General features: G+C 36.8%; 1 protein-coding gene across 2 annotated transcripts in view; it reads left to right on the top strand.

The window, feature by feature from the left end:
- LOC127446678 (rap guanine nucleotide exchange factor 4-like) overlaps positions 1-27500 on the top strand; it is a 58211-nt gene extending 30711 nt beyond the window's left edge. For both annotated transcript variants that reach the window (XM_051707808.1, XM_051707809.1), the window contains 26 exons: positions 3504-3576; positions 4002-4066; positions 7414-7520; positions 7970-8091; positions 9816-9999; positions 10842-10926; positions 11080-11140; positions 11258-11334; positions 11601-11747; positions 11936-12042; positions 12131-12216; positions 12343-12421; positions 13919-14069; positions 14205-14293; positions 14412-14442; positions 14626-14704; positions 15104-15250; positions 17662-17759; positions 18954-19079; positions 19166-19344; positions 23083-23173; positions 23822-23872; positions 24006-24093; positions 24242-24306; positions 24421-24475; positions 26400-27500. In XM_051707808.1, coding sequence (XP_051563768.1) covers positions 3504-3576; positions 4002-4066; positions 7414-7520; positions 7970-8091; positions 9816-9999; positions 10842-10926; positions 11080-11140; positions 11258-11334; positions 11601-11747; positions 11936-12042; positions 12131-12216; positions 12343-12421; positions 13919-14069; positions 14205-14293; positions 14412-14442; positions 14626-14704; positions 15104-15250; positions 17662-17759; positions 18954-19079; positions 19166-19344; positions 23083-23173; positions 23822-23872; positions 24006-24093; positions 24242-24306; positions 24421-24475; positions 26400-26527 — 2571 coding nt within the window. In that variant the 3' untranslated portion in view covers positions 26528-27500. The remainder of the gene's footprint in view (positions 1-3503; positions 3577-4001; positions 4067-7413; positions 7521-7969; positions 8092-9815; positions 10000-10841; positions 10927-11079; positions 11141-11257; positions 11335-11600; positions 11748-11935; positions 12043-12130; positions 12217-12342; positions 12422-13918; positions 14070-14204; positions 14294-14411; positions 14443-14625; positions 14705-15103; positions 15251-17661; positions 17760-18953; positions 19080-19165; positions 19345-23082; positions 23174-23821; positions 23873-24005; positions 24094-24241; positions 24307-24420; positions 24476-26399) is intronic.
- The last annotated feature ends 414 nt before the right edge of the window (positions 27501-27914 follow it).

The raw sequence follows: 27914 nt of genomic DNA, 5'->3' as shown, positions 1-27914 counted from the left end.
TAGTTTGCATGAGTGGTGCGCTGCAAATGTGAGCACTTGTGAATGTGTAGAGACAGTGTTGTGCTGACGCGGCTGCGCGTACCTTTTAAAGCTCCACCTTGGCTCATACAGTTGAAGTCAGAAGTTTACATACACCTTAGCCAAATACATTTAAACTCAGTTTTTCACAATTCCTGACATTTAATCATAGAAAACATTCCCTGTCTTAGGTCAGTTAGGATAAACTACTTTATTTTAAGAATGTGAAATGTCAGAATAATAGTAGACAGATTGGTTTATTTCAGCTTTTATTTCTTTCATTACATTCCCAGTGAGTCAGAAGTTTACATACACTTTGTTAGTATTTGGTAGCATTCCCTTTAAATTGTTTAACTTGGGTCAAACGTTTTGGGTAGCCTTCCACAAGCTTCTCACAGTAAGTTGCTGGAATATTGGCCCATTCCTCAAGACAAAACTGGTGTAACTGAGTCAGGTTTGTAGGCCTCTTTGCTTGCACACGCTTTTTCAGTTCTGCCCACAAATGTTCTATTGGATTGAGGTCAGGGCTTTGTGATGGCCACTCCAGTACCTTGACTTTGTTGTCTTTAAGCCATTTTGCCACAACTTTGGAGGTATGCTTGGGGACATTGTCCATTTGGAAGACCCATTTGCGACCAAGATTTAACTTCCTGGCTGATATCTGTCAATATATCCACATAATTTTCCTTCCTCATGATGCCATCTATTTTGTGAAGTGCACCAGTCCCTCCTGCAGCAAAGCACCCCCACAACATGATGCTGCCACCCCCATGCTTCATGGTTGGGATGGTGTTCTTCGGCTTGCAAGCCTTACCCTTTTTCCTCCATACAGATGGTCATTATGGCCAAACAGTTCAATTTTTGTTTCATTAGACCATAAGACATTTCTCCAGAAATTAAGATCTTTGTCCCCATGTGCACTTGCAAACAGTAGTCTGGCTTTTTTATGGCAGTTTTGGAGCAGTGGCTTCTTCCTTGCTGAGCAGCCTTTCAGGTTATGTCGATATAGGACTCGTTTTACTGTGGATATAGATACTTGTCTACCTCTTTACTCCAGCATCTTCACAAGGTCCTTTGCTGTTGCTCTGTGATTGATTTGCACTTTTCGCACCAAACTATGTTTATCTCTAGGAGACAAAATGCATCTCCTTCCTGAACGGTATGATGGCTGCATGGTCCCATGGTGTTTATACTTAAGTACTATTGTTTGTACAGATGAACGTGGTACCTTCAGCTGTTTGGAAATTGCTCCCAAAGATGAACCAGACTTGTGGAAGTCCAAAATTTTTTCTGAGGTCTTGGCTGATTTCTTTTGATTTTCCCATGATGTCAAGCAAAGAGGCACTGAGTTTGAAGATAGGCCTTAAAATACATCCACAGATACACCTCCAATTGACTTCAATTAGCCAATTAGCCTATCAGAAACTAATTGGCTAATTGCCTAAAGGCTTGCTTAACATAATTTTCTGGAATTTTCCATGCTGCTTAAAGGCACAGTTAACTTAGTGTATGTAAACTTCTGACCCACTGTAATTGTGATATAGACAGTTAAAAGTGAAACAGTCTGTCTGTAAACAATTGTTGGAAAAATTACTCATGTCATGCACAAAGTAGATGTCCTTGCCAAAACTATAGTTTGCTAATATAAAATCTGTGGAGTGTTTACAAAATGAGTTTTAATGATTTCAGCCTAAGTGTATGTAAACTTCTGTGTTCAACTGTACAGGTAAAACATGTCTTGTGCATTGTGTGCTCTGTTTGTAGCAGATGACAGTGAATAGAGTGCAAATTCACTTTGTAGCGCAAGGCACATACAGAGTACATATTTATTTATTTATATAAGTAGCAGGCTTTTGTGGTTTAATAATCACTTTGAGTCACGTATTGGCCGGCTTTTCCAGAGGGGGAAGCTCATCATAACGTCAGAGCTCCTTGTTCAAAACAATACAGAAACAATTCTACATAAAAGCTTAACCAAAATAAAAGCTCAATTTTAATTGAAAAAGTATGATAGAAATGTAATGTTCTCTGTTGTACTACTACTACTACTACTAATAATAATAAATCAAGAGTATTATTATTATTACTATTATTATAGTATTATTATATACTATTATTATAGTATTATATTTAAGCAGTAGCTCACATCTGTGATGCTCTGTTATGCAGTACTTTATTTGACAAAAATAACTCCAGTGTAGTTTAGATTGTGCTGTGAGGTTATGTATAAAAGCACTTCATTTGATAAAAATAATACAATATCATGTTGAAAATTAATTGTTATACTTTTGTTTGATTAAAGTTTTAATGAATGTATTTATTTAAACACCATTTTGGTGTTACAGTTTAAATAAACTGTTGATATGCAGGTCAGGAAAAAAAAAAAAACAGGTATCAGAGTCGGTATCGGCAAGTAACAGAAACAAATTATCGGTGCAGAATATAGGGTCAATAATATAATGTAAGAATATAATATTATGTTGTTCCAGGAAAATTGCTGTAAAGGACGATAAACTAATAATTAGCCAGGAGTAATTTAAGAGGAAACAGACTGATAACACTGCATTAGGAGATAGGAGGTTGAAAGTTGTGCTGCTGAAATCGGTCTGTGCTTACCGAAATTCAAAATACTGCCCCCAGTGGACAAAGCTGAAAGTGTTGCTGAACAGTTTCCAGTTGAAATGTCCACACGGTGGTGCCAAAAGTGAGTTGTATTTTTAGTTGTAAATGATGTAATAAAGTCAACAGGAAAGCAGATTTTAAGAACTCTACCCCTAGCCCATACCCCAACCCTAAACCTAACCATCAGTGGAGTAAAAGTTTTATTTTTATGCGTGAAAATGCATCCTCTGAATCACACACCATTGTTTATGTGAACGCTATTACTTCCTGGTTTCCATGGGACCGGAACCCGTGTTTTGGAGGCTCATATAGAGCAACAGAGATAATGCAGGAAGAGCCAAATACATTTGAATTTATGAAAAGTGTCTGATGGAGGATGGCACTTGTCAGTAACTCTTTTGAGGTTGATTTCAGTATACATGAACATTCGGAAGCAACATGTCGATTTCCCGTGTTGGCTGTAAACTCCATTCACACAGACTGAATTAATCAACTTTTCAACCATTTTGAGATTGTCTAAAAAAGCTCCAAATATTTGTAGGTGCAGGATAATGTGTGTGTTTGAGCTTCAGGTGAGTTTGGGATGGTATTTGTGTTTCATTCTTCACCTGCTGTTCCTTCAGCTGCATGTTTCACATCGCCACCGATCACCATGGCGATGGGAAAAGAGAAAGAATGAAGCATCTGAATATTCATGTTGATCGTTACCGAGCCACAAAAGGCTTGATTGGTGGAGCTCGCCAGTCTTACTTCAGAGCTTTCATGATGTAAAGGCAGTTCACCTGTATGAAAATGACTCAGCAGCGATCTGAGGTTTTGAGAGGCTGGAATAAATTATTGTTGTGTTGTTTTGTATGTTGCAGAAATACAGGCAGTGCATGGCAGGGCTTCTAGCCCCGCCGTACGGAGTGATGGACAGTGGAACTACTAATGACAGTGAGTATCATCAGTGATTATTTGTCAGCATGGAAGTAATGCAGACATACATGTCTTTTCATGCTGTAAATCCTGTGTGCTATTGTGTTTGAGTGTGTTGAAGGAATAGTTCACCTGAAATGAAAATTATGTCATCATTCACTCACCCTCATGTTGTTTCAAACCAGTATGATTTTCTTTCTTCCATGATACACAAAAGGTGATGTTCGGCAGAATGTTATACTCAGTGACCATTCACTTTCATTGTTTGGAAAAAAGGTTGAAAGTGACTGAGGCTGTCATTCTACTTAACATCTCATTTTCTGTTCCACGGAAGAAAGAAAGTCATACGGGTTTGGAACAACATGAGGGTGAGTAACTGATGACAGAATTTTCCTTTTATGGTGAACTATCACTTTAATGAAATTTGTTTTTGTTTGATGCAGGAAAGCCTGACAAAGATAACCTCAACAATGACCCCCTCAATTTTATGTCAAAAAGTCTAAACAAGGTACGAAAGTCCCTCATTAATGTCTGTTTGGACTTACACATCTACAGTGATTACAACTGATATAATAAATAGGATACTGAACTTAGTCACATGATTTGATAAATTTGGTTCTGCTTTGTGTTTCATATAAAGGAACTTTTAAAATATTAATTGTATTTTTAAATGGTTGATTTTCAGCCAATTTTCAGCCTTTTCATCACCATTATGATTTAATGGGTTATATAGAATAAAAATAAAAATCTTCTACATTTTGTTTGTAGTGAAATTAAATTATAATGCTTTCACTGTATACTGTATGTAGTTTTTTTCTAAAATGCTATATGCATTTTCTGAGAAAATGCCGAATTTTACTTTGTCCCTCACTTTCTGTTCAATCCTGTTATGTTGTGACATTTCCACCCTTTAAAAATAATAATTTGATCTTTCCTACATAATATATTTATCATGACTGAGCACATGGCTCAAACAGAAGTTTCGGTAACACTTTAGTTTAAGGGTCCACAATGATGCACTAGTTAAGCATGAATAAGAGTAATTAATATATAACTGAATGTAGAAAAAGGCTATCTTAGCCTTAATTTACAACGTATTAAAACATCATATTTTGCATAGAAAGTAATGTTATTAATGCTCAATTTCAGAGATCATATATCAAGTTTACTAAACTATATTAAACCATTAATAAACACTAATAATTGTTGGCTTTAGAAAGCTGTTACTAGTAAATTAATAACAACTTGACCCCCTGTCCTAAAGTGAAAGTTTAACCTACTCAAGATATTGGTTTGTTTTGCACATGCTTCAATTTCAGTAAATTAAGTTTACTGCAGATACTGTTATTGCCTAATAAATGCCAAACAAATTAATAAATTGTGTAAGTAAATGTTTCACTTCAGAACAAGGAGTCAAATTGTCTTTAAGATTTTAGCAATGCTTTAGTAACAATTTAATCAAAACAATAATAATTAGTCATTATTACCATTTTAATATATATAAATAGACTTAAATAGCACCTAATACAAAACAAACCTATAACTTGAAAAGGTAAACTTTTCCCTTTAGAACAGGGGGTCCAGTGGTCTTAATAGAAGATTTTAGTAATTTATTAGTAACAGCTTTGTAAAGCCAATACAAATTAGCCTTAAGTACTGGCTTATATTGTTTGGTAAACATGCTTTTATCCAAAGCGACTTACAAAAGAGGAGTACATTGTAAGTGAATCATCTTAAGGAGACAGTGGTACGAAAAGTGCTGCATTACAAAGTTTCGCTAGCGTCAGAATAGTAGTATTCAAGACAGATTAAAGTGCAACAAGTTTGTTTTTTGTTTTTTGTGACTGGTTAAGTGCTCATGGAAAAAATTTGTTTTTTGAAGACAGAAAATGAGTCAGCTTCACAGATGGAATTTGGAAGGTCATTCCACCAATGTGGTATGATGAAACCGAAAGTCTGGGAAAGTGTTTTGGTGCCTCTTTGTGTTGGTACAATAAGGTGCCGCTCCTTAGCCGACCGCAAGCTTCTGGTGGGAACGTAGCTCTGCAGAAATTATTTTAGGTATGCTGGAGCAGACCCAGTGACTGTTCTGTATGCCAGCATCAGAGCCTTGAATTGAATACGTGCATCAACCGGCAGCCAGTGAAGAGAGACAAGGAGTGGTGTAACGTGCGCTCTCTTTGGTTCATTAAAGACCAGACGTGCTGCTGCATTCTAGATAATTTGCAAGGGTCTAATTGCACATGCAGGGAGGCCTGCAATGAGAGCATTACAGTAGTCCAGTCTAGTTATGACAAGTGACTGAACAAGCAGTTGTATGGCATGTTCAGAGAGGAAGGGTCTTGATATATGATATGAATGAATAACTCAAACTGAGCACTAATTGCATTACTTTCTACACAAAAATAAGACATTTAATATTTTGTAAATTATGCCTAAGATAGCCTTACTCTACATTTAGTTATGCATTAATTACTGTCTTATTCATGCTTTACAAGTGCATTATAATGGACCATTGAAATAAAGTGTTACCAAACTTTCTTTACAAGTTTTAATGATAACACTTTACAATAAGGTTCTATTTGTTAACTTTAGTAAATGCATTAGGTTTCATGAACTAACAATAAACAATATTTAACAGCATAATGGCATTTATTAATCTTCTTTAAAAATACTATCGCTCATTGTTAGTTCATAATGCATTTACTAATGTTAACATGTACAAATTTTAATTGTATGTATTATTATATGTTGAAATTAACATAAACCAAGAGTAATACGTGCTGTAAAAGTGTTGTTCATTGTTAGTTCATATTAACTAATGTTAACAAATACAATCTAATCTAATCGTAAAGTGTAACCATTTTAATAAGTATCGCATTATGTTTGAACTTATATTGGCCTGGTCAAGCTCAAAAGTTCAGCCCTGTTATGGAAAACATTATTATGGTCCATATTTTAGAGAAACATTATTGTTCTCTGCACAAAGCACAAGAGTATTGATTGTAAATAATGTTGTGTGATGCATGATATTGACTTGCTAATTAGAGATTTTTGTACTCATTTTTAACCTTACAACATTCAACCCCTAAAAAGTTTGAATGTAACAGGGTTGGCACAAAAATATTTTATAAGAGAAATGTATTGGGTTATTGATCTTTACATATATATATATATATATATATATATATATATATATATATATATATATATATATACTGTATATAATGTATGATTTACTGAAAGTGAGTGATACTTCTAGAATTTACTCAGTTATCTATTCAAATAATATCTATATAAATTACAAACCAATTGTGGCAAGGCTGAAATAATGTAGTACTTTATTGGTACTCTGCAAGGTTGTAACTATATTAATGAATGAATGAATGAATGAATTCACCAAAACATTTTCTGTAATTACTGTATGGCAAGCTTCCTGATAATGACCAAAGAGCAGTTGTGTGGTTTTGGTTGCTAATTTGATAGTAACTCTCATATTCATACTCAAGACCATACATAACTCAAGACTGCAGTCTGTCGCCACCTGTCCCGCACAGCGAAATGTTAATCGAGTGTAATGTATTTAATTTGAAACAATATCTGCTGACACAATTTCTTTTATGTCATGTACCCTAGTAAATTGAGTGTAGGTGAGTATATCTCAAAGAATGTTTGTCATGTGCTGTAACAGTTCAGAAAATGGTCAACGTCTCTCTCTCTCTCTCTCTCTCTCTCTCTCTCTCTCTCTCTCTCTCTCTCTCTCTCTCTCATATATATATATATATATATATATATATATATATATATATATATCTCTTCCGTCTAACTTCTGTCTCTTTGTGCTTTCGGCTTCAGGTCCCATCAGAAAAGATTTTGAGGGCAGAAAAAGTCTTACGTAACGCTATTCTGGCCAGAGCGCCTCACATGATCAGAGATAGAAAATATCATCTGAAAACCTACAGGTGTGTGTGTGAGAGAGAAACTTCTTGCTTCTGACAAATGCACATTTTATTTATACATTACAAACTATATGTAAAATTAAGATTAATTTATACGATAGTACAGTGGGTTTCAAAATTCTGAGATTACTATAACGAAAATGCTTCTATTTTGAATTCTTAACTGGTTTAAAGCACTTTTTTTTTTTTATAAAAAAAAATATCATCAGCATATATATTTTAGTGAAAAGTTATATTTAAAAATTAACGTGAGTTTGAGAATTTCTAGTATTTGGTATGTCACCTTCTTGCATGCACTGACGCACTTTCAAAATACTAAAATATATAAATATATATTCAGGTTTAAATAAATAAATCCCAGATTTTCAATGTGGTTTCAGACTTTTGGATCCCATTTTGCAGAACACACACTGTTTGTGTACAGCATGATCTGTATGTGTGTGTGTTTACAGGCAGTGTTGTGTCGGCACAGAGCTGGTCGACTGGCTGCTTCAGCAGAGTTCATGTGTTCACAGTCGAGGTCATGCTGTGGGAATGTGGCAAGTGCTCTTGGAGGAAGGGGTCCTAAACCACGGTAAACAACATACACGTGTCCCACTCTTGTACTGACAGCTACAGTATGTAAAAATTAAAGGGGTCATATAATTAAAAAATCAGTTTTCATTGATTTTTCAATGGACATTTGCATAGAAATCTTAAAAGGAAGTCATAACTTACTCACCCCTGTGTTGTTCCAAACAATTTTTGTTAGGTAGAATGTTAGCTTCAGTCACCATATACTTTCATTGCAACTTTTTTGTTACTGATTGTGAATGGTGATTGAGACTAACATTCTGCCTAACATCTTTTGTGTTCCACTGAAGAAAGAAAGTAAAACAAGTTTGGAACAACATAATGGTGAGTAAATGATGACAGAATTTGCATTTTTGAGTGAACTATCCCTGTAAACCCTTGTGTCGTGTTCCTCATTGGCTACCACTCCTTGTGGTCAAAATGACCAAACAATTTAAGTGGTTTATGAATCTCACATAATCCATATACAGTATTTTCATTAAATATTGCATTGGGGGGGTTTCAACTCGATTTCTAGTGACTACAACAGGTTTTGTACCTCTTTTTGGAATTTATTTAAAATAAGCTAGATTGTAAGCTAATTGTATTAGCTAAATTACCTGAGCTAATACAACTACATTTTTTGTATTAAAAAAGCATTTTTTATGGATATGTTTACTATATTAAATACCATACTTACATTTTTCTGTCCTGTTTATCACACTACTTTGTTTTAATGTTTAACCAGAAATTATTTTTTTAACTCTTTTATTTCATAAAAGAAATGGCAGAAAGTAACACTTGTAGTGTTCCCGGTCAAAAATGACCGGCCCATTAAAATGTATATAAATCTTTCATTATGAATCTATTTTCACTAGATATTGCACTAGATCTTTCTGTTAACTTGATTTCTAGTAATTAGAACAGGTCTTGTACTTATTTGTGATAATAGGCATTATTGACCTGATCTAATACAACTTTTCTTCGAGTTAAAATAACATTATTTATTGATTATTTTGACTATTTTAAAAAAACATTCACAAAATGTTCTGTGCTATTTATCACACAATTGTTATTTTAATGTTGTTTAGTATTTAATTAACATGTTTGCTTTGACATGATTTTGTTTGTGTGAGTGTATGTGTATGGGTATGGGTGTGTGTATGAGTGTGTACACATGTCCGAGGACTTTATGTGTGCAAGTACACATGCACATATGTGCTCATCAGATGGTTGGACAGGCTCCTGAACACTATTTTTTTTTTTTTTTTTTGTAGCCCCAGCCATTCATTTCCAATGGTCGGTCATTTTTGACCGGGACACAACAGGTGGAACAAAGTGAAATAAAACCAATAAAATTGAAAGAAAATGGTCAAATGTTTTTTGTGTTTTAAGACACTATATGTAAACAAAGTCAAGGAAGTTTATTCCAACTGGATTTAGTAAAAAAAAAAAAAAAAAGCTAAAAAAATATATATATATATATATATATATATATATATATATATATATATATATATATATATATATATATATATATATATTTAAAATACAAACTGACCCAGAAAACAGAGAAACATTATAAATAACTAAATTATGACTGATGTTATTGCTGTGAAAAAGCCTTGGATTACATTTTGAAGTGGACCTCAGGAAAAAAATAAAAAAAATATTTATTCCTCAAAATGATGAAATACCTTTGTGTTTTATCTTTTATCTGATGTGTCCTTTCTGTTGCATCAACAGTTGACCATGAGATAAACTTTCAGGATAAGTACCTCTTTTACCGTTTCCTTGATGATGAGGAGGAGGATGCGGTGTTGCCTAGCGACGATGAGAAACGTGAGGCAGAGGAAGAGTTGCAGGAGACCCTCCTCTTCCTCTCTCAGATCGGTCCTGACGCACACATGCGAATGATCCTCAGGAAACCGTGAGTGACCAAGAGCGCCCCCTGCAGTATATCACATATATTTGTATGCATTATAGAGATACATCACCCAAAAATGAAAATATTGTCATTATTTACTCACCCTCATGTCATCCCAGATATGTATGACTTTCTTTCCTCTGCTAAACACAAACGAAGATTTTTAGAAGAATATCTCAGCTCTGTAGGTCAATTTAGTACAAGTCAACAGGGTGCAAAACTTCGAAGCTCAAAAAGCACATAAAAGAAACATAAAAGTAATCCATAAGACTGTTTCTCACCTACACTTATCATATGATAAGAACCACTGGAGTTGTATGGATTACTTTTATTCTACCTTTATGTGCTTTTTTGAGCTTCAAAGTTTTGGTCACCATTCACTTGCATTGTATGGACCTACAGAGCTGAGATAAAAATCTTCAGTTGTGTTCAGCAGAAGAAAGAAAGTCATATACATCTGGACTGGAATGTGGGTGAGTAAATGTTGAGAGAATTTAAATTTTTTGGTGAACTATTCCATTAAAAGCTTTAATAAGTAGTCCATGTGACTGAAACAACCTGAAATAGAAGTAATTTTTTGATGAAAACCCAAACCCAAGTGTTAAGAAGACAGAATAAATGTATTGGTATAAATTATGGCAGAATGTTAATTTTTAGGTGAACTTAATTCTCTACTGTTCCATTTGGAAAGGCATATTTGATACTGTAAAACATTATTACAAGATTTGTTTCTCTATGTTATAAGATTTACCAAAGTAGACACCTTGTGATGTGTACAGTCCATTATTGGCCTCCAATTTTGTCCTCTCCTTTCTTTGTTTCTTTCTACCTCACTCTGACATTAGGCCAGGTCAAAGAACGGCTGAAGACCTGGAGATCATTTATGATGAGCTGCTGCATATCAAAGCTCTCTCTCATCTCTCGAACACTGTAGGCAAACAGACCTCCATTACTATTAAACTCTATATTCATATTGACCTGTATGTTTTCAGTTCTGCAGATGCATAAAGTTCATAAACTGATATCAGCACTAAAATAAAACATACCTGATAACATGAGCTGTGGTTGTGCTGCCCCCTGCAGGTGAAGAGAGAGCTCGCTGGAGTCCTTATCTTTGAGTCACATGCCAAAGCAGGCACTGTCTGTAGGTTTGAATGTCAATCTACTGCTTTAGAGTTTGTGATAAAGTTTACAAATGCATTCTTTTCCAGTTTTAATCGCCTTAGTCATGTTCTGTGTATGTTTATTTTCTGTATTTCAGTGTTTAATCAAGGAGAGGAAGGCACCTCTTGGTACATTATCCAGAAGGGATCTGTTAATGTTGTTATCTATGGCAAGGTGATGTCAGCACTCATGAGGGACTGAATTTAATTGGGCTTTTCACACTTGTGATTGTTACCCCAGTGTCATTTTTAACCCTGGGCTATCTTGTTCCATGTTTCACACCGTTCATACTTAATGCTGGGTTAGTCATTCAAACTGTTTACCGGTTCTCCTGAGCAGGCTTTATAACCCAGGGTTAAAAGCGGCCTTAATCCAGGGTTAAAAAAAGACGCGAAGTATTCTAAAATTCAGCAGAAAGACCAAAATATGCCTGTGTGTAGGGTGTGGTGTGCACACTGCATGAAGGAGATGATTTTGGCAAACTGGCCCTGGTGAACGACGCCCCCCGTGCTGCTTCCATCGTCCTGAGAGAGGACAACTGCCACTTCCTGAGAGTGGACAAAGAGGATTTCAACCGTATTCTCAGGGTACAGACACACACTTGCACACTAGTCGGCCTGGGTGATGCTGAAACACACAACACTAATGAAAGAAAATGATTATTTTAATTAGATATAGAGTTTTTGATTTTGCTCTGGTAGCAAAATATAATGCTATATTTCTTGATCACATGCAATTTGACTTGTGCATACTATGTGTGTGTTTGCATGTTTAGGATGTTGAAGCAAACACAGTACGTCTGAAGGAGCATGAGCAAGATGTTTTGGTGCTTCAGAAGAGTCTTCGGCCCTACAGCCATGGAAACATCCCAGCCCACTTCAAGTATATAGTCAAATCATCAATAATAAATTCATCCATCCTTGCATTTGTTCATCAGAGTAATTTTCCTGTGTCTGTGTGTGTTGGACAGGTACACTGTGATGTCAGGGACCCCAGAGAAGATTCTGGAGCATCTGCTGGAGACAATGCGACTGGACATTCATTTTTCTGACCCAGGTACTGCCCCTTAATAACCAGTTCATCTCTAAATAAAATTTAATTTATGATTTTATTAATCTGTCGAAATGTATTAATAATACTCAGAATAATTCAAATAATTATTTTTATTTTTTATCTCCACAGATCCTGCTTTGGATGACTTTGTGCTAATGCACTGCGTTTTCATGCCTAACAGCCAGCTGTGCCCTGCCCTCCTGGCTCAATATCCTGCAATTAATCAGTCCATCCATCCATTCATCCATCCATCCATCCATCCATCATCCATCCATCATTCCATCCATCCATACCTCATTCCATCCTTCCATCATCTATCCATCCATCATCCATCCATCATTCCATCCATCCATACATCATTGCATACTTCCATCATTCTATCATCCATCCATCCATCCCTCCATCCATCCATCCTTCATTCTATCATCTATCCATCCATCATTCCATCCATCCATACCTCATTCCATCCTTCCATCATCTATCCATCCATCATTCCATCCATCCATACATCATTCCATCCTTCCATCATTCTATCCATCCATCCATCCATCCATCCATCCATTCATCCATCATTCTATCAATCTATCCTTCCATCCATCCATCCATTATATCCATCCATCATTCTATCCATCTATCCATCATTCTATCATCTATCCATCCATTATCCATCCATCATTTCATCCATCCATCCATCATTCCGTCCATCCATCCATCATTCTATCATGTATCCATCCATCATTCCATCCATCCATACCTTATTCCATCCTTCCATCATCTATCCATCCATCATCCATCCATCATTCCATCCATCCATCCATCATTCCATCCTTCCATCATTCTATCCATCCATCCATTCATTCATCCATCCATCCATCCATTCATCCATCCATCATTCTATCAATCTATCCATTCATCCATTATATCCATCCATCATTCTATCCATCTGTCCATCCATCCATCATTCTATCATCTATCCATCCATCATCCATCCATTATTTCATCCATCCATCCATCCATCCATCATTCTGTCCTTCTATCATTCTATCCATCTATCCATCTATCCATCATCCATCATTCCGTCCTTCCATCATTCTATCCATCCATCCATCCATCCCTCCATCCATCTATTCTATCATCCATCCATTTATCCATCCTTTATTCTATCTATCCATCATCCAGCCATCATCCATCCATCATGCCATCATTCTGTCCGTCCGTCCATCCATCCATCCATGCATCCATCATCCATCCATCCATCATTCCATCCATCCATCATTCTATCCATCTATCATCCATAGGTCATTCTATCCATCCATCCATTCTATCCATCTATCCATCATTCTATCCATCTATGATCCATCATCCATCTGTCATTCTATCCATCCATCCATCCATCCATCCATCCATTCTATTCATCCATCCGTCCATCCTATTCATCCATCCATTCATTCTATCCACCCATCATTCTGTCCATCTATCCATCCATCCATCCATTCTGTCCATCTATCCGTCCGTCCATCCATCAATCCATCCATCCATCATTCTATCTATCTATCTATCTATCTATCTATCTATCTATCTATCAATCTATCTATCATTTCATTTCATTTCATCCATCCATCCATCCATCCATCATTCATTCATCAGTAACAGCATAGGTGTGTATTTTGTAAGTATGTGTATGTTCCTTAGCATGTGTGTGTACCTACCACTCTCAGGCATCTCAGGGCTCCGAGCAGGAGCGTCTAGACTATGCTGTGGCCAGCAAGAGACGGGCGCTCAGTCTGGCTTTGCGTTGGGCCGCACTGCAGGCCCACCATCTGCTGGAGGATGACACAGCACTTGGCTTTCTGGAGGTTACAAACACACACATGCTGGCACACACTCACTTACCACCTGTCTGCACTGAGACATTGGAGTCACATTGCAGACACAAGTCAAAACACTATTAACATAATTCTGTTTGTGTGTGTGTTGATGTGTGTATGCAGGAGCTGCACGGATTTGTGTTGAATGATGCAAGGGTTTTACGTCCACTGAAGGATCTACTGCCAGAACTGGAGAGAATCGTGAAGCAGTAGTAGGTTTTTAATTTAATTGTGTGTGTCCATTTTGGGCTATTATTAGTGCCTTTATGTGAACGAGTCATGTAATGTTAATGGTCCACATTTATATTTCTTTTCCTATCTCTATCTTAGTCCAGATGATGCACGGACCTCACAAAAAAAGGTAATGCAACTCTGCTTATTAACCAACATTTTAAGATGATTGTTTACAAATCTAAATTGTGCTCTATTTTATGTGGATTTTTAAAAATAACCCATAAATATCTGATTGCTTTAAGCATAGTTCATATGTATATAGTTATATTTCACTCAGTATCTATGATAGTTTTTCTTTGTGATCTCTCAGCATAAAGTTCTCCTGCGACAATTCAGTTCTGGAGAGGAGAGGCTTGCGAAAAAGCAGCCAATCAGAAGCTTTGATGACAGTGAGTATCTGAATATGTTAAGTGGGGTCCAAAAGTTGTTGTTTTTTCTTATTTAAACCTGGAAATCAAATTTAAGCAAAGAAAAGTTGTGGCAAAATGAAGACTCTTTACTTGCTTCCATTGAAGCACACAAGATGCTTCTTAGAACATTCTCAAATCCATGCTGATCATGAGGTTTTGTGGAATTTATGCCAGCTTGAGTGCATTCTGTCATTAAAGCAAAAGGGGGACATACCACATACTAAAATAGTTTCACATGTACTCTTTCAATTAAACTTTGTTATGCTTATAATAGTATGCGTAAGGAATTGTGCTTAAAAAAACCTATCAAACAGCTGATATTCTGTTTCTCACTTCTCTATGTCCTCATTTCATCTTTTTCTTTCTGTCTGTTTGTAGTACTCTTGAAGGTGTACTGCAGTGATCACACCTACACTACTATACGTGTTTCTGTGCTTGCCACGGGGAGAGATGTGACCGCAGCTTTAGCAGAGAAACTGGGATCTGCTGAAGAACTGATTCTGATAAACCTCAGCGCATCTGGAGGTGATCCACGAACACATCAGCACATGCAATTACACGCACTGATTTGAGATTACATTTGAGTTGCCCTTGGAGATACCACACTAACAAATACACTCAAATCTTTGTAGATTTTCAGTGTGTTTTGTTGCTGTAGCAACATTGTCCATTGAAGGCCTTTTTTCGGCATTATATAATCCCTCTCCAGATCAGCCATCAAATTAAGCCTTTAAAAACTCTTCGAAAAGCACCAGTGTAAGTGTAAATCCTATAATAGGTTGAAGTTTATGTAGTATGCTATAAATATTAAACTCCTGAAACCTGAGCTTGACTTTTTTCCATCAAATTGTTTATTATGTTTCCAGGAGTGTTGGATATTCATGTTTTTGAGACATTACAGACATTACTGCTGATTTTCTGTTAGGCTGAATAAATAATTCTGATTCACAGTAAAGGCCAGCATCTTCCAATCATACCAACCATGTTAAAATAAATTTAGCATTATAAATTCTGAATCTATGTACCGATTACCATTGTCTCATGTCTGATAAACATGTTGAGTGGTCCAAACAGAACCTTAAGCCTGAAACTAAAGTTTTGGTCTGATTTTAGGAGGAATGACTTACCTCCAGTGAGCTGTCTGTCTGCACTGGTCTCGGAACAGTTTGAAATGCACCTTAATTTCCATCCTAACTCCAAATAAAGCCTCTGAAAGCAAAAATGCTCAGCTTTTGGATGAATACATTTATTTTCAATGTGAAAATGCACAGTAAATATATAGGAATATATAAGAATGTATTTACAGTTATAACAAATTAAAATATAACAACATTTATATTAAAATGAAGCGAATGACCCACAGAGGTGTTAATGTTAAAAGTTATTCAAAATTACTAACATATTTTTTCAACTTTTGAGGGAATAATGTCCCAATTTCCATGTGTGTGGACTATGGCTGCAACAACTAATCGATAAAATCGATAATTATCGATAATGGAAATCATCGACAATGCATTTCATTATCGATTAGTTGGATATTTGCAGTAAGCAAAGGGGGGTGGGGGGAGGTGCCGCCCCCTCATGTCTCGTGCCACCCCCACACAAGATGCCGCCCTGGGCAACTGCCCATGTCGCCCATGCCTAAATCCACCACTGGTTTCAGCAGTCAAGGTGTGCCGGTTTTTAAAGTGTTTTCTCCTGCTCATGTAAGCGCATGTAATACAGTGAGCACCGGGATGAGTCTTTTCAGCGTGAGAGTGAATTTGCACAGGGTTTATAGATGATTGTACTATATTAAACTGTATGTAATGCTGAATATAATATTTAATAAAGCTAAGAGTCCTGATATTTGAAAGTCCTCTTGATACTGCGACATGTAATGTCTGATTTCACTAGTAAATTTATACTATGGTAAACATTATTTTACTGGATAAGCCATACACACTTCCTTTTTAAAAGAATAGTTTAGAAACATGTAATCAGTGAAAATACTATTTTAAAAACTATAATATTAAAATACTTAAATGTATGTGATCAGTGTGTACAAGCATATGTATCTAACATAATTATGTATTTTTCAGCTGGGCAGAATTATTAATATTTCTATTCTCGTGTCACTATTGCCCTCTGCTGGGCTGATTTTTTGTCCCACCCCATGCCCTATGTATCATTTAACTCTTTAATAATGAGCACTTTTTGTTAAGTTTTACAAGTAAAGGGACTGTTTCTAATAACTTTTCATGATTCAGGCTTTGTTCAAAGTTTTGTGAGAGTATAGAATCGTGAATTCAGTAATGTAAATCAAACCAAATCCTTAAGCCCTTTATCATATCAGTTTTTTGAAAAATCATATTTTAATAAAATACAGGAAATAAAATTTCAGTTTTTATCCGATTAATCGATTAATCGCAGAAATAATCGAAGATTAATCGATTATCAGAATAATCATTAGTTGCAGCCCTAATGTGGACATCATGTTTATCATCGCACCAACGTGTGAAAAATGAATTAATTTTTTAAAGCGGCATATCAAACGAAACTAGAGATGCTACTCTTTACACCCCAACAGGTTTCAATTAAAAAACTTAAAGAGGTTTCTTACCAGAGGAACTTAAGTTGGCTCTGCACCCATAGAAGCACTTCACGGAAATCAACGTCATGTTGTTGTCACGTGACTTGGTGCGGCAGAAGTTTAACCCCTGAAATGACAGTCTAGAGTTTTGTGAACAGTATTTAGTCAGTTTAAATTAATTTAAATTATGTGTTGCATATAGTGAAGCCAAAATACAGCATCTACATACAGTATGTGGACGTGGGGGTCGCACAATAAAGGTAGTAAATAAAGATACTGTGATCGCTTATTAGGTGTTGACCTTGTACAGCTAAAAAAAGGACTTTGTTTGTGATTTGTGATTCTGTGTTTTATTTCTGTGCAGAAAAGCAGATTTTAAAGCCCAATGATGTATCAGTGTTCCAGTCCCTGGGAGTGAACGGACGGATGTTTGTCTGTTCCAGAGAACAGCTTGACTCATTGGTGAGATCAGATGTAAATGTTAGTAATTGTAAGGTTTGCGCTTGTGTTTTTGAGTGCTCTTATATTCAGAAGGGTCATGCCCATTCAAACTGAGCATATGCCAAGTGGATTTTGAATTAAACATCTTAAAACAATAAGTATATATGTAAATGTGTCTAAAATAACAAAATAAAATATAACAACATTTATATTAAAATGAAGCGAATGACCCACAGAGGTGTTAATGTTAAAAGTTATTCAAAATTACTAACATATTTTTTCAACTTTTGAGGGAATAATGCCCAATTTCCATGTATGTGGACTATGGCTGCAACAACTAATCGATAAAATCGATAATTATCGATAATGGAAATCATATATTCCGTTAAGTGGAAAATTGTTATCTTCCCACCCTCTTGTTGCTAAAAACTCCCAGTCCTGCGCTCGAGCCCCTCTGTTATGGACAGCACTTCAAATCCATTTACCTTAATGCGCTCCAGGACTAAACGAACCGGTGAAACTGTGAATTACACTATATGGCCAAAAGTTTTTGGACACCATATGTGCTTGATGAACATTTGATTTCAAAACCTTAGGCATCAATTTCCCCCTTTGCTGTAATAACAGCTTCCACTCTTTTGGGAAGGCTTTCCACTATACTGAATGTAGTAACATGGTTGCAGGGATTTGCTCTCATTCAGACACAAGGCTTCCACAGTTCACCCCAAAAGTGATCAGTGGGGTTCAGGTCTGGGCTGTGCGCAGGCCAGTCAGTTTCTTCCGCGCCAGACACAGTAAACCATTTCTTTATGGACCTCACTTTGTTCACAGGGGCATTGTCATGCTGGAACAGAAAAGGGCTATTCCCAAACAGTTGCCACAAATTTGGAAGCACACAAAGCCCAAGCCATTACATAAAGAAACATTAAGATTTTTCTTTACTGGATTTAATGGAGGAACCAAATTCGTTAATTAGAAGGGGTTGTCCACAAACTTTTGGCCATATAGTGTATATATTATGTCAGGATTAGAACCCAAGTCTGCTTGCATGCTGGACGAGAACTGTAACACTAACACATATTACATTTATTTAAAGAAATAGTTTTTTTTTACAATTGGTCACTTCATGTGTTATCACACATTGGACACAAAAACTGAGCCAGGACACCCCTGCTTATGTTACAGGACTGACTCTGTGTTTGTATGTGTGTGTAGAATCCTCTTCCCGAGCAGGAAGGTCCCTCTACAGGGTCAATGTCCAGTTTCGAGCTGATGAGCTCTAAGGATCTGGCCTTCCAAATGACCCAGTACGACTGGGAGCTTTTCAGCTGTGTGCATGAGGTGAAGATGCTCACACACTGATATACACAAACAAATGAGGTTTTGAATGCAGATTGCAACTTGACTGTTTGTGTGATTGTGTGCAGTATGAGCTGGTGTATCATACATTTGGTCGTCAGGCATACAGACGCTCCACAGCGAATCTGGAGTTGTTCCTGAGACGCTTTAATCAGGTTCAGCTGTGGGTGGTCACTGAGGTCTGTCTGTGTGGAACGCTCAGCAAACGAGTCCAACTGCTTAAGAAGTTCATCAAGATCGCCGCGCAGTGAGTTCTCCACCACAATTACATATACAAACTAGGGCTGGCCGATATTTCTAATATTTACGATATGATCTTGATGATTTTGCAGACGTATAAATTTAAGCAACATCATGAAAATTGCAATGATTTTAATGTGCTTTTTATTTGGCTATTAGGTTTCACAAAGAGCGCATCAGAAGACTAATTTCATGATCCTTCAGGGCTGCACAATTAATCAAAATAACACCAAAATGGTGAGATAGTCATATGTGATTATAAAACTGCAGAAGGGTGTGATTAAAGACAGATAAACATGGTCTGTGTGCGGGTGACATGCTGTTCTGTGTCCGCGCGGGTCTCATGGGCTCGTGTTTTTAGCACTTTAAGAGCTGCTTACATGCATTGTGAAAGAAAAGTACTGCATGTTCAAGCATTCAGCAATTCCAAACGTTAGTTACCACTAGAAGTTAATCAAATCTACAAAAGGCGGCTCAGTAGAACGAAAAGGTGGCGATGTTAAAATAAAAGCTCCAAGTGAAGTAAACAGGACACAAAGATATTACTTTTATTCACATATACATATATACAAGTGGGGGGGTTGGGGGCATGAAGTTCTTCTATAATTTGAGAGGAAGAAGCAGTTGGCACTATCAAAAAGATCCATAGACATTAGAAAAGCATTTGATAGGGCAGGCAGTGATTTACACAGAGCCACGGAGGCGTCATTTGAGTGTTCGCTATTAACTGCCAAGGCTTAAAAGCCGGACAATATTGGAGAGCAGCTAATCAAACCCACCTGCCTGAAAATTGGAGAGAGGCTGTGTGGCCCACAGGTGGTGGATAAAGAGCTTATGTATGTTCCCTTTGCCATTCAGTTGGATGAAACAACAACAGTGCCAGACGAATCTGTGCTCATTGTTTATGTGCAATATTTTGACGGTGAAGACTTGAAACAAGACATTCTTATGTCTACCAATCTAGCCACAACAACAACAGGCCAAGATATCTCTCGTCCAACAATCTGCCCTACGAGAATATTGTTGCAGAGAATATTGATGGGTAAAAACAAGGGATTTAACAGCCGATTGAAGGAAAAAGCCCTGAGGTTCCCAATTTTCCACTGCATGCTACATCGCCAAGCATGGCCAGTAAAAAACTTTCGGAAGACCTTAGTAACACCCTGGCAACTGTTGTTAAATTTGTAAACTTCATTAAGGCTCACCCTACAACAAGAGACTGTTTGCCCAGCTGTGTGAGGATGAAGCGCATCAAACACTGCTGTTACACACAGAGATACGCTGGTTGTCGCGTGGACAAGTGCTTGTGCGTTTTATGGAACTGCAGGAAAAAATAACGGAATTCATGTGAGATCACAATCGACCACTGTGCGAACAGCTGACTGATGCGTTTTGGATCAAAACGGCATACCTAGCGGATACATTCACTCTCTACAGTGAGACAAACAAGCGGATGCAGGGTCCTGAATCAAATGTCATGCAGTGCTAAGATGCTCTCGACGCTTTTGTGTGGAAACTGGAGTACAGAGTTGGAAAATTTCAAAAGGGGAGCTACAGCAATTTCCACTGCTGATGAAACAGTCTGGTGGCACTGTGCCTGCGTCTTTACGCACTGAGTTTACCCGGCACTGGAAATTAAATCCCGTTTTGCCGATGTTGACGAATATTATCAAAGGAATCATGGGTGATGGACCCTTACATTTGTAGTCTCAAGGACGTGGAATACCTCGGCTGTGAAGATGAGCTTGCTGACCTTCAAGCCGATTCTGTGTCAAAGAGAACGGATACAAAAAGTTTTGGATTGTCAAAGGACACGCTGTTGCACCCATACTGGCCAAACACACAGCTACAAGGGTTATTCTACCATTCAGCACTACGTACCTGTCTGAGACAGCCTTCAGCATGCTTGTAACAATAAAAACAAAAGTCCATAACAGGCTCGATGTCCACCAGGACTTTAGGCTGGCTGTCACTAGCATCACACCTGACATCCCATCCCTGGTCAGAGGTATGCAGGCCCAAGGTGGCCATTAGTTTTTTAAGGAAGAAAAATGTTATTGATTGTAACTTACTGTTTGTTATTGTCACTTATTGTTATTTTTATAACACATACATTATAGCTGTGTCAAAACCAGTGTTCACATGATGTGAATGTGTGTATGCAACAAACTGCCCCGTTTCAGTTAATTGGTCTGAGGGAGATCTAAGACAGAGCTATATAGGTGCTGTTAATCACTTATTACGCTGATAATGTGTCATTATTATTCTTTTGGTAACAATGTGTGTGTATAGGCCTACGGTAAATTATACACAAAGATAACCAGGGTGAACCAAAGAGAAAAGTAAAGAAAAACTATAATTGATGTAAATTTTTGCCAATAAAGATTTGGAATTAATCACTTTATTCTTTTGGTGTGTGTATGTGGGGGTGGGGGGCTCAGCTTTTCTTAGATACAAGTAGGGGGGGCTCCAAGGAAAAAAAGTTGGGAACCACTGATACATACAGCTCTGGAAAAATTAAGAGACCACTGCAAAATTATCAGTGTCTCTGGATTTACTATTTATAGGTAGGTGTTTGAGTAAAATGAACATTTTCGTTTTATTTTATAAAGAACTGACAACATTTCTCCCAAATTCCAAATACAAATATTGTTATTTAGAGCATTTATGTGCAGAAAATGACAACTGGTCAAAATAACAAAAAAGATGCAGTGTTTTCAGACCTCGAATAATGCAAAGAAACGTTCATATTCATTTTTAAACAACATAATACTAATGTTTTAACTTAAGAAGTCTTCAGAAATCAATTTTTGGTGGAATAATCCTGATTTTCAATCACAGCTTTCATGCATCTTGGCATGCTCTCTACCAGTCTTTCACATTGCTGTTGGGTGACTTTATGCCACTCCTGGCGCAAAAATTCAAGCAGCTCGGCTTTGTTGGGGTTTTCAATGGGGTTCAGGTCTGGAGATTGGGCTGGTCATGACAGGGTCTTGACCCGGTGGTCCTCCATCCACACATTGAGTGCCCTGGCTGTGTAGCATGGAGCATTGTCCTGCTGGAAAAACCAATCCGCAGAGTTGGGGAACATTGTCAGAGCAGAAGGAAGCAAGTTTTCACCTTTTACGTGGCTTGATTCATGCATCCTTCACAAAGATGAATCTGCCCGATTCCAGCCTTGCTGAAGCACCCCCCAGATCAGCACCGATCCTCTGATGATTAGATCTCATTCTCATTTAGTGAAAAACTGTGGGGAAACATGCCTTTATTATTTTTAAATAAATTATTATTCAAAATATTTCAACTATTTAATCTACTTTGCTACAATGTCTGTTTGGATGAAATGATGGTTCCTCTCATTTAAAAAAATAAATAAAATCACTTTTGAGCCGTTTCAGAGCAAATCCATTAATATCGATATACACTCACCAACCGCTTTATTAGGTACACCTACTTATTCATGCAATTATCTAATCAGCCAATTGTGTGGCAGCAGTGCAGTGCCTAAAATCATGCAGATAAGGGTCAGGAGCTTCAGTTAATGTTCATATCAACCATCAGAATGGGGAAAAATGTGGTCGAAGTAGGTGTACAGTGTACCTAATAAAGTGGTCGGTGAGTGTATATATGTTGAATACTTTTTGTAGTAATATTGCCCAGCCCTAATACAAACTAACCAAAATGCTGTATTGTCATGTTTTGAGACTTGAAAAACACTATGTATGTGTGTGCTTTTTTCCCTCAGTTGTAGAGAGTTTAAGAATTTGAACTCTTTCTTCGCCATTATCATGGGCATGTGCAACCCAGCCGTGAGCAGACTCAGCCAAACATGGGAGGTCAGTGCCGTATCGCATTATTGACATACTGTACACGGGTCGATGACAAATAAGAATGCCAAGTTCTTAGAAATACAATATTGGCATTCTTGCTCGTTTCTGATAACGTTTCTAGCAAGTTTTCAACTTTCATTTTTGAATCATGAATTACATGAAACTTTTGTTTAGGGTTTACTATTTGACATTCTGACAACCTGAACTAAACTTTCCATGACATACAATGTCAAAATATCTGATATTTTTAAGGGGTCCTCTCTGTGATTTAATTTCCTGTTTTATGTTTTTCTTGTCACATGACAACAAAATGACTCCCTGCATGTTGGTTACTCCACACTGACTTTGATTTGTCAAATTAACAATATTTTAATAATATTTTAAAACAAAACTGCTTTCATCCTTTTAATGAAACTTCTTCTTCATTATGATATCAGAACGGATACACCACCATGACATTTTTTACCTTAATCCCCACAGAAAATAACAAAATGAATTCTGATTCAGAAATTCAACACGTTTATCATAGAAGAGATGTATTCAAGTCATTGTTTGTATAAATTGCATTTAAATGTGTTCTGATGAATAGATCAATATATCCTGACAAATAAAAGTCAAGTCATTGACCCATATATACTTCTACTTTGTTTTTAGAAACTGCCTAGTAAATTTAAGAAGTTCTACTCTGAGTTTGAGAGTTTACTAGTAAGTCTGTTTCAAATATTAACATTTCCTATAAAGAAATATATTTATTTCTCTATGTCTGTTCCTATATAGACATATTTATTTCCATTAAGACTTTGTGCTCATTAAACTTTAACTTTTCTGTTGCACTCAGGATCCATCCAGGAATCACCGTGCGTACCGCCTCACTGTGGCTAAGATGGAGCCGCCAGTCATTCCCTTTATGCCCCTCCTCATTAAAGGTGGGGGTGTGGCCTATTCTGAATATTCTTAATCACTGGTTGACACAAGTCAAATGAGAATGAATAACAAGAATATCAAATACATATCTAAATTACACATCTAAGTTGTTTTGCGGCACACCAAAGCTCTTGTCTCTTCTCTTTTTAGACATGACATTCACTCATGAGGGGAACAAGACCTTCGTTGATGGACTGGTGAACTTTGAAAAGATGGTGTGTGTTTTATCATTTGTCTGTGACCACTGATCTGAACAGAAGTTTTGGATTAGGAACTATCTGACTGGCTAGAGTATTTGTTTCTATAATTATTATCTTGCTTCTCCTCAGCGACTGATTGCTAACACAGTCCGGGCAGTGAGGCATTGCAGGAGTCAGCCCTTCAGTGAGTCACCTACACACTAATGCACTATTGGGTCTCTGCAGTCCTAATTGATTTCTCATAGTCTGCCAATGTGTCATGCCTTCAGCTAGTAATATGGAGTTGAAAAGCTACATCCCAGTTCTCAAAGATCTGAGGATCAAATCTTAGTCATAACAATCTGAGATTGGGTATTTCAAGAATCATAACTGGCCATGTCCAGAGAAAGAAGAGCAGGAGTGGTGAATGTCAAATCGATCACAACAATTGTATAAACGTGTGGGTTTTCCAGACAAAACCAAGGGAAACAGTGTGAAGCCCCTACACATGTACAGAGGTATAAGGTAACAAAGTACGGATACTTTTTTCACTGTACTTAAAGTGATAATTCACCTAAAAATGAAAATTCTGTCATCATTTACTTACCCTCATGCCATCCCAGATGTGTATGACTTTCTTTCTTCTGCTGATTTTTAGAAGAATATTTCAGCCCTCTAGGTCCTCACAATGTTAGAAAGCTCCAAAAGCACATAACGTCTGCATAAAAGTCATCCATAAGACTCCAGTGGTTAAATCCATATTTTCAGAAGCGATATAATAGGTGTGGGTGAGAAACAGGTCAATATTTAAGTCCTTTTTACTATCAATCTCCACTTTCACTTTCACATTCTTCTTCTTTTGTTTTTGGTGATTTGCATTCTTCAAGCATATCGCCACCTACTGGTCAGGGAGCAGAATTTATAGTAAAAAAAGGAGAGAATTTTCTTTTTTGGGTGAAATATGCCTTTAAGTAAAAAAAAAAAATTTTTTTTTTTGTTGAATATTTCTACTTCACTCGAGGATAAATATTTCTATTCACTTTCATTTTTACTTCACTACATTTTGAAGAGAAATGTTTTACTCCATTGATACATTTCTCCAGACAGTCTCATTACTTTTGCTACTAAACAGCAACATTTTAAAATTAGCAATAATAAATGCTGCAAATGCGAACAAATCGTTTAAATCGAATCGTATGATAAATTTGATCGGTCAAATTGGTTCAAAAACGGTCTGAACTACAGTATCTGTTTTGAGAATCGTGAATCAGAACCAAAATCACAAGGGGAACCCCGTACAACACGTGTTGTTTCTCCACTAGGGAAACTATAGATCTGATTTTTGGCCTTAGCGGCCAAATTGGAATTCAAGTCATTTTTGTGTCATTTCGGACGCAATGTGTATGTAACATGTCTAACGTGCTTCACTCATTTCCGCTCACTCATGCCCCTTATAGTGAACTATGTGGCGTTCACTACATAGTAAATAGTGAATGAGTAAACGAGTGAGCGATTTTGTACACAGCATATAAAATATTATGGTAACACTTCACAATAAGGTTGTATAAGTTGATACATTAGGTAACATGAACTAACAATGAACAACATTTTTAGCAGCATTTATTAATATTGGTTCATTTTAATTTTATAAAAATAAATACAGTTGTTTATAATTAGTTCATGTTAGTTCATAATGCACTAACAAATGTTAACATATACAACTTTTAATTTTAAAACTGAAATAGTATATTTAGAAATTAGCATTAACCAAGATTAATTAATGTTGTAAAAATATTGTTCACTGTTAGTTCATAGTAGATTTAGATTATTGGGTTGTTTCATTATTGCAGAAAACGTGGCACACTATAGAAAATATAAGAAAATACATTTAAAAAATCAAAGCTTGAAGGAATGTTCTGCATTCAATACAAGTTAAGCTTAATCGACAACATTTGTGGCATTATGCTGATTGACACAAAGAAAAGTTTTGACTCGTCCATCGCTTCTAAAAAAAAAGTAGCTAAAAATGTCACTTACAATGATGTGGCATGTGAACATTGATGTGACTGAGTGCAGTAGCTGACCAAAGCATTTGTTGCAGTAACATTTTCACCTTTGACCTCCATCAGATGCTGAGGCATCTCCAGCCAGTAAGAATCCACAGGAAGTGAGGAATTACATGCGTCAGTTGAGTGTGATTGACAACCAGAGAACCTTATCACAGCTGTCCTTCAGACTGGAGCCGAGGCGGGGCTAAACACCAATGCTCAATCTTTCTCTCTTTCTCTCCCTCTCTTCAAAATACACACTGTATGTCCAGTTTACAACTGTAAAACTCAATTTAACCTGTTATCTGTCGACTGCCAGAGCAGTTGAATGCCGACTATATGTGCTATCACTGCCAGCTGAACTATGTGTACAAGATGCATTCTCAGATGTTTGCTTGATTGTGTGTGTGAGAGTTGCATGTTGATGACTTCTGCTAGTCTTAAGATTTGAAGTGTAATTGACCCTTCATTAAGTTTTACAGTATTTTGGGATAATTCTAGTTCTGTTTAAAACCATCTAAACACACAGAACGTTCATAGAGGCTTAGCGAAGGGTCAGTTTGCTTTGATGGCGTGTGTTTGAGTGTGTCCGTCCTTGTATTCAGTCTGTGCTAAGATAACATGAGGCCCTTTGTCATGTTCATTGCTCTCATAATACAATGTTTTAGAACACTGTAAACCTGCTGCCTGTGCATTTCTGTTATCCTCAAAAACCTTCTGAACAATCTAAAATGAGAGTTTAGTAAAAGTCACATATTATACATACTGTACGATAACAGTGACACTATGGTCTTGTTGCCGACCACAAAAACATTCATTATTGATACTCCGTTAAACCCCCAGGCCTCAATATCTTGTGGTATGTTTTGTTAAGTCAGTTATAAATGTCAGTATTCTAGCTCAAGGACTATTTTTTACCACCAGTAACATTGTGTGCTGGAAGCTTACCTCTCGCCATAGCCTGTAGCATTATTGATGTCATTATGTATATTGAGTTATATTTGTATACTTTTGGGTTGGACCCATTTTGCTAAGTTATCATAATTGGTCTGAGTTTGTTTTCATGCTGCCTTTTGGAAAGTCAGATTCTGTGAGTGTATAGGGCACATGTTTTCTTTTAGGAAAATTTCTACGCCTACCTTGTAAATAGTATAATCTAAATAAATGTACCGTTGAACACTTTCTGTTGATGTGATTGGACTTTTTACTCCGAATTTCTCTTGCTCTTTGTTTTTATTTCCTGTATCTCCTGTCTCTATTCTGTTTTGTTCTTTGTGCCATTGGGTGTTTACCAAACGGCATTTTTGCACCCTTGAAGGGCACTTTGGGAAGGGGACACCACTCAAAGAGTCGTTCTAAACAAAAGAAATAAAGTTTATTTTTTCACAAAGGGCCCTTTTACAGGACTTTTAGTGAAGGGTGCATTCAAACTGTAATGCCATGCTCTCTTTAGAGAGCCCACATCAAGAGCGTTGTCCTTTGTAGACAGTAGGGCATAGGGATGGTCACTTTCAATTGAATTCCGTCCATTAATTAACATTATTTAATGATATATCAGTCATGCATTTACATTCAAATAGGCATATATATATATAT

This window comes from Myxocyprinus asiaticus, chromosome 9 (assembly GCF_019703515.2).
Source record: "Myxocyprinus asiaticus isolate MX2 ecotype Aquarium Trade chromosome 9, UBuf_Myxa_2, whole genome shotgun sequence".
NCBI lineage: Eukaryota > Metazoa > Chordata > Actinopteri > Cypriniformes > Catostomidae > Myxocyprinus > Myxocyprinus asiaticus.
The sequence above is the reverse complement of the archived record's forward strand: the minus strand, read 5'-3'. Positions and strand labels throughout refer to the sequence as shown.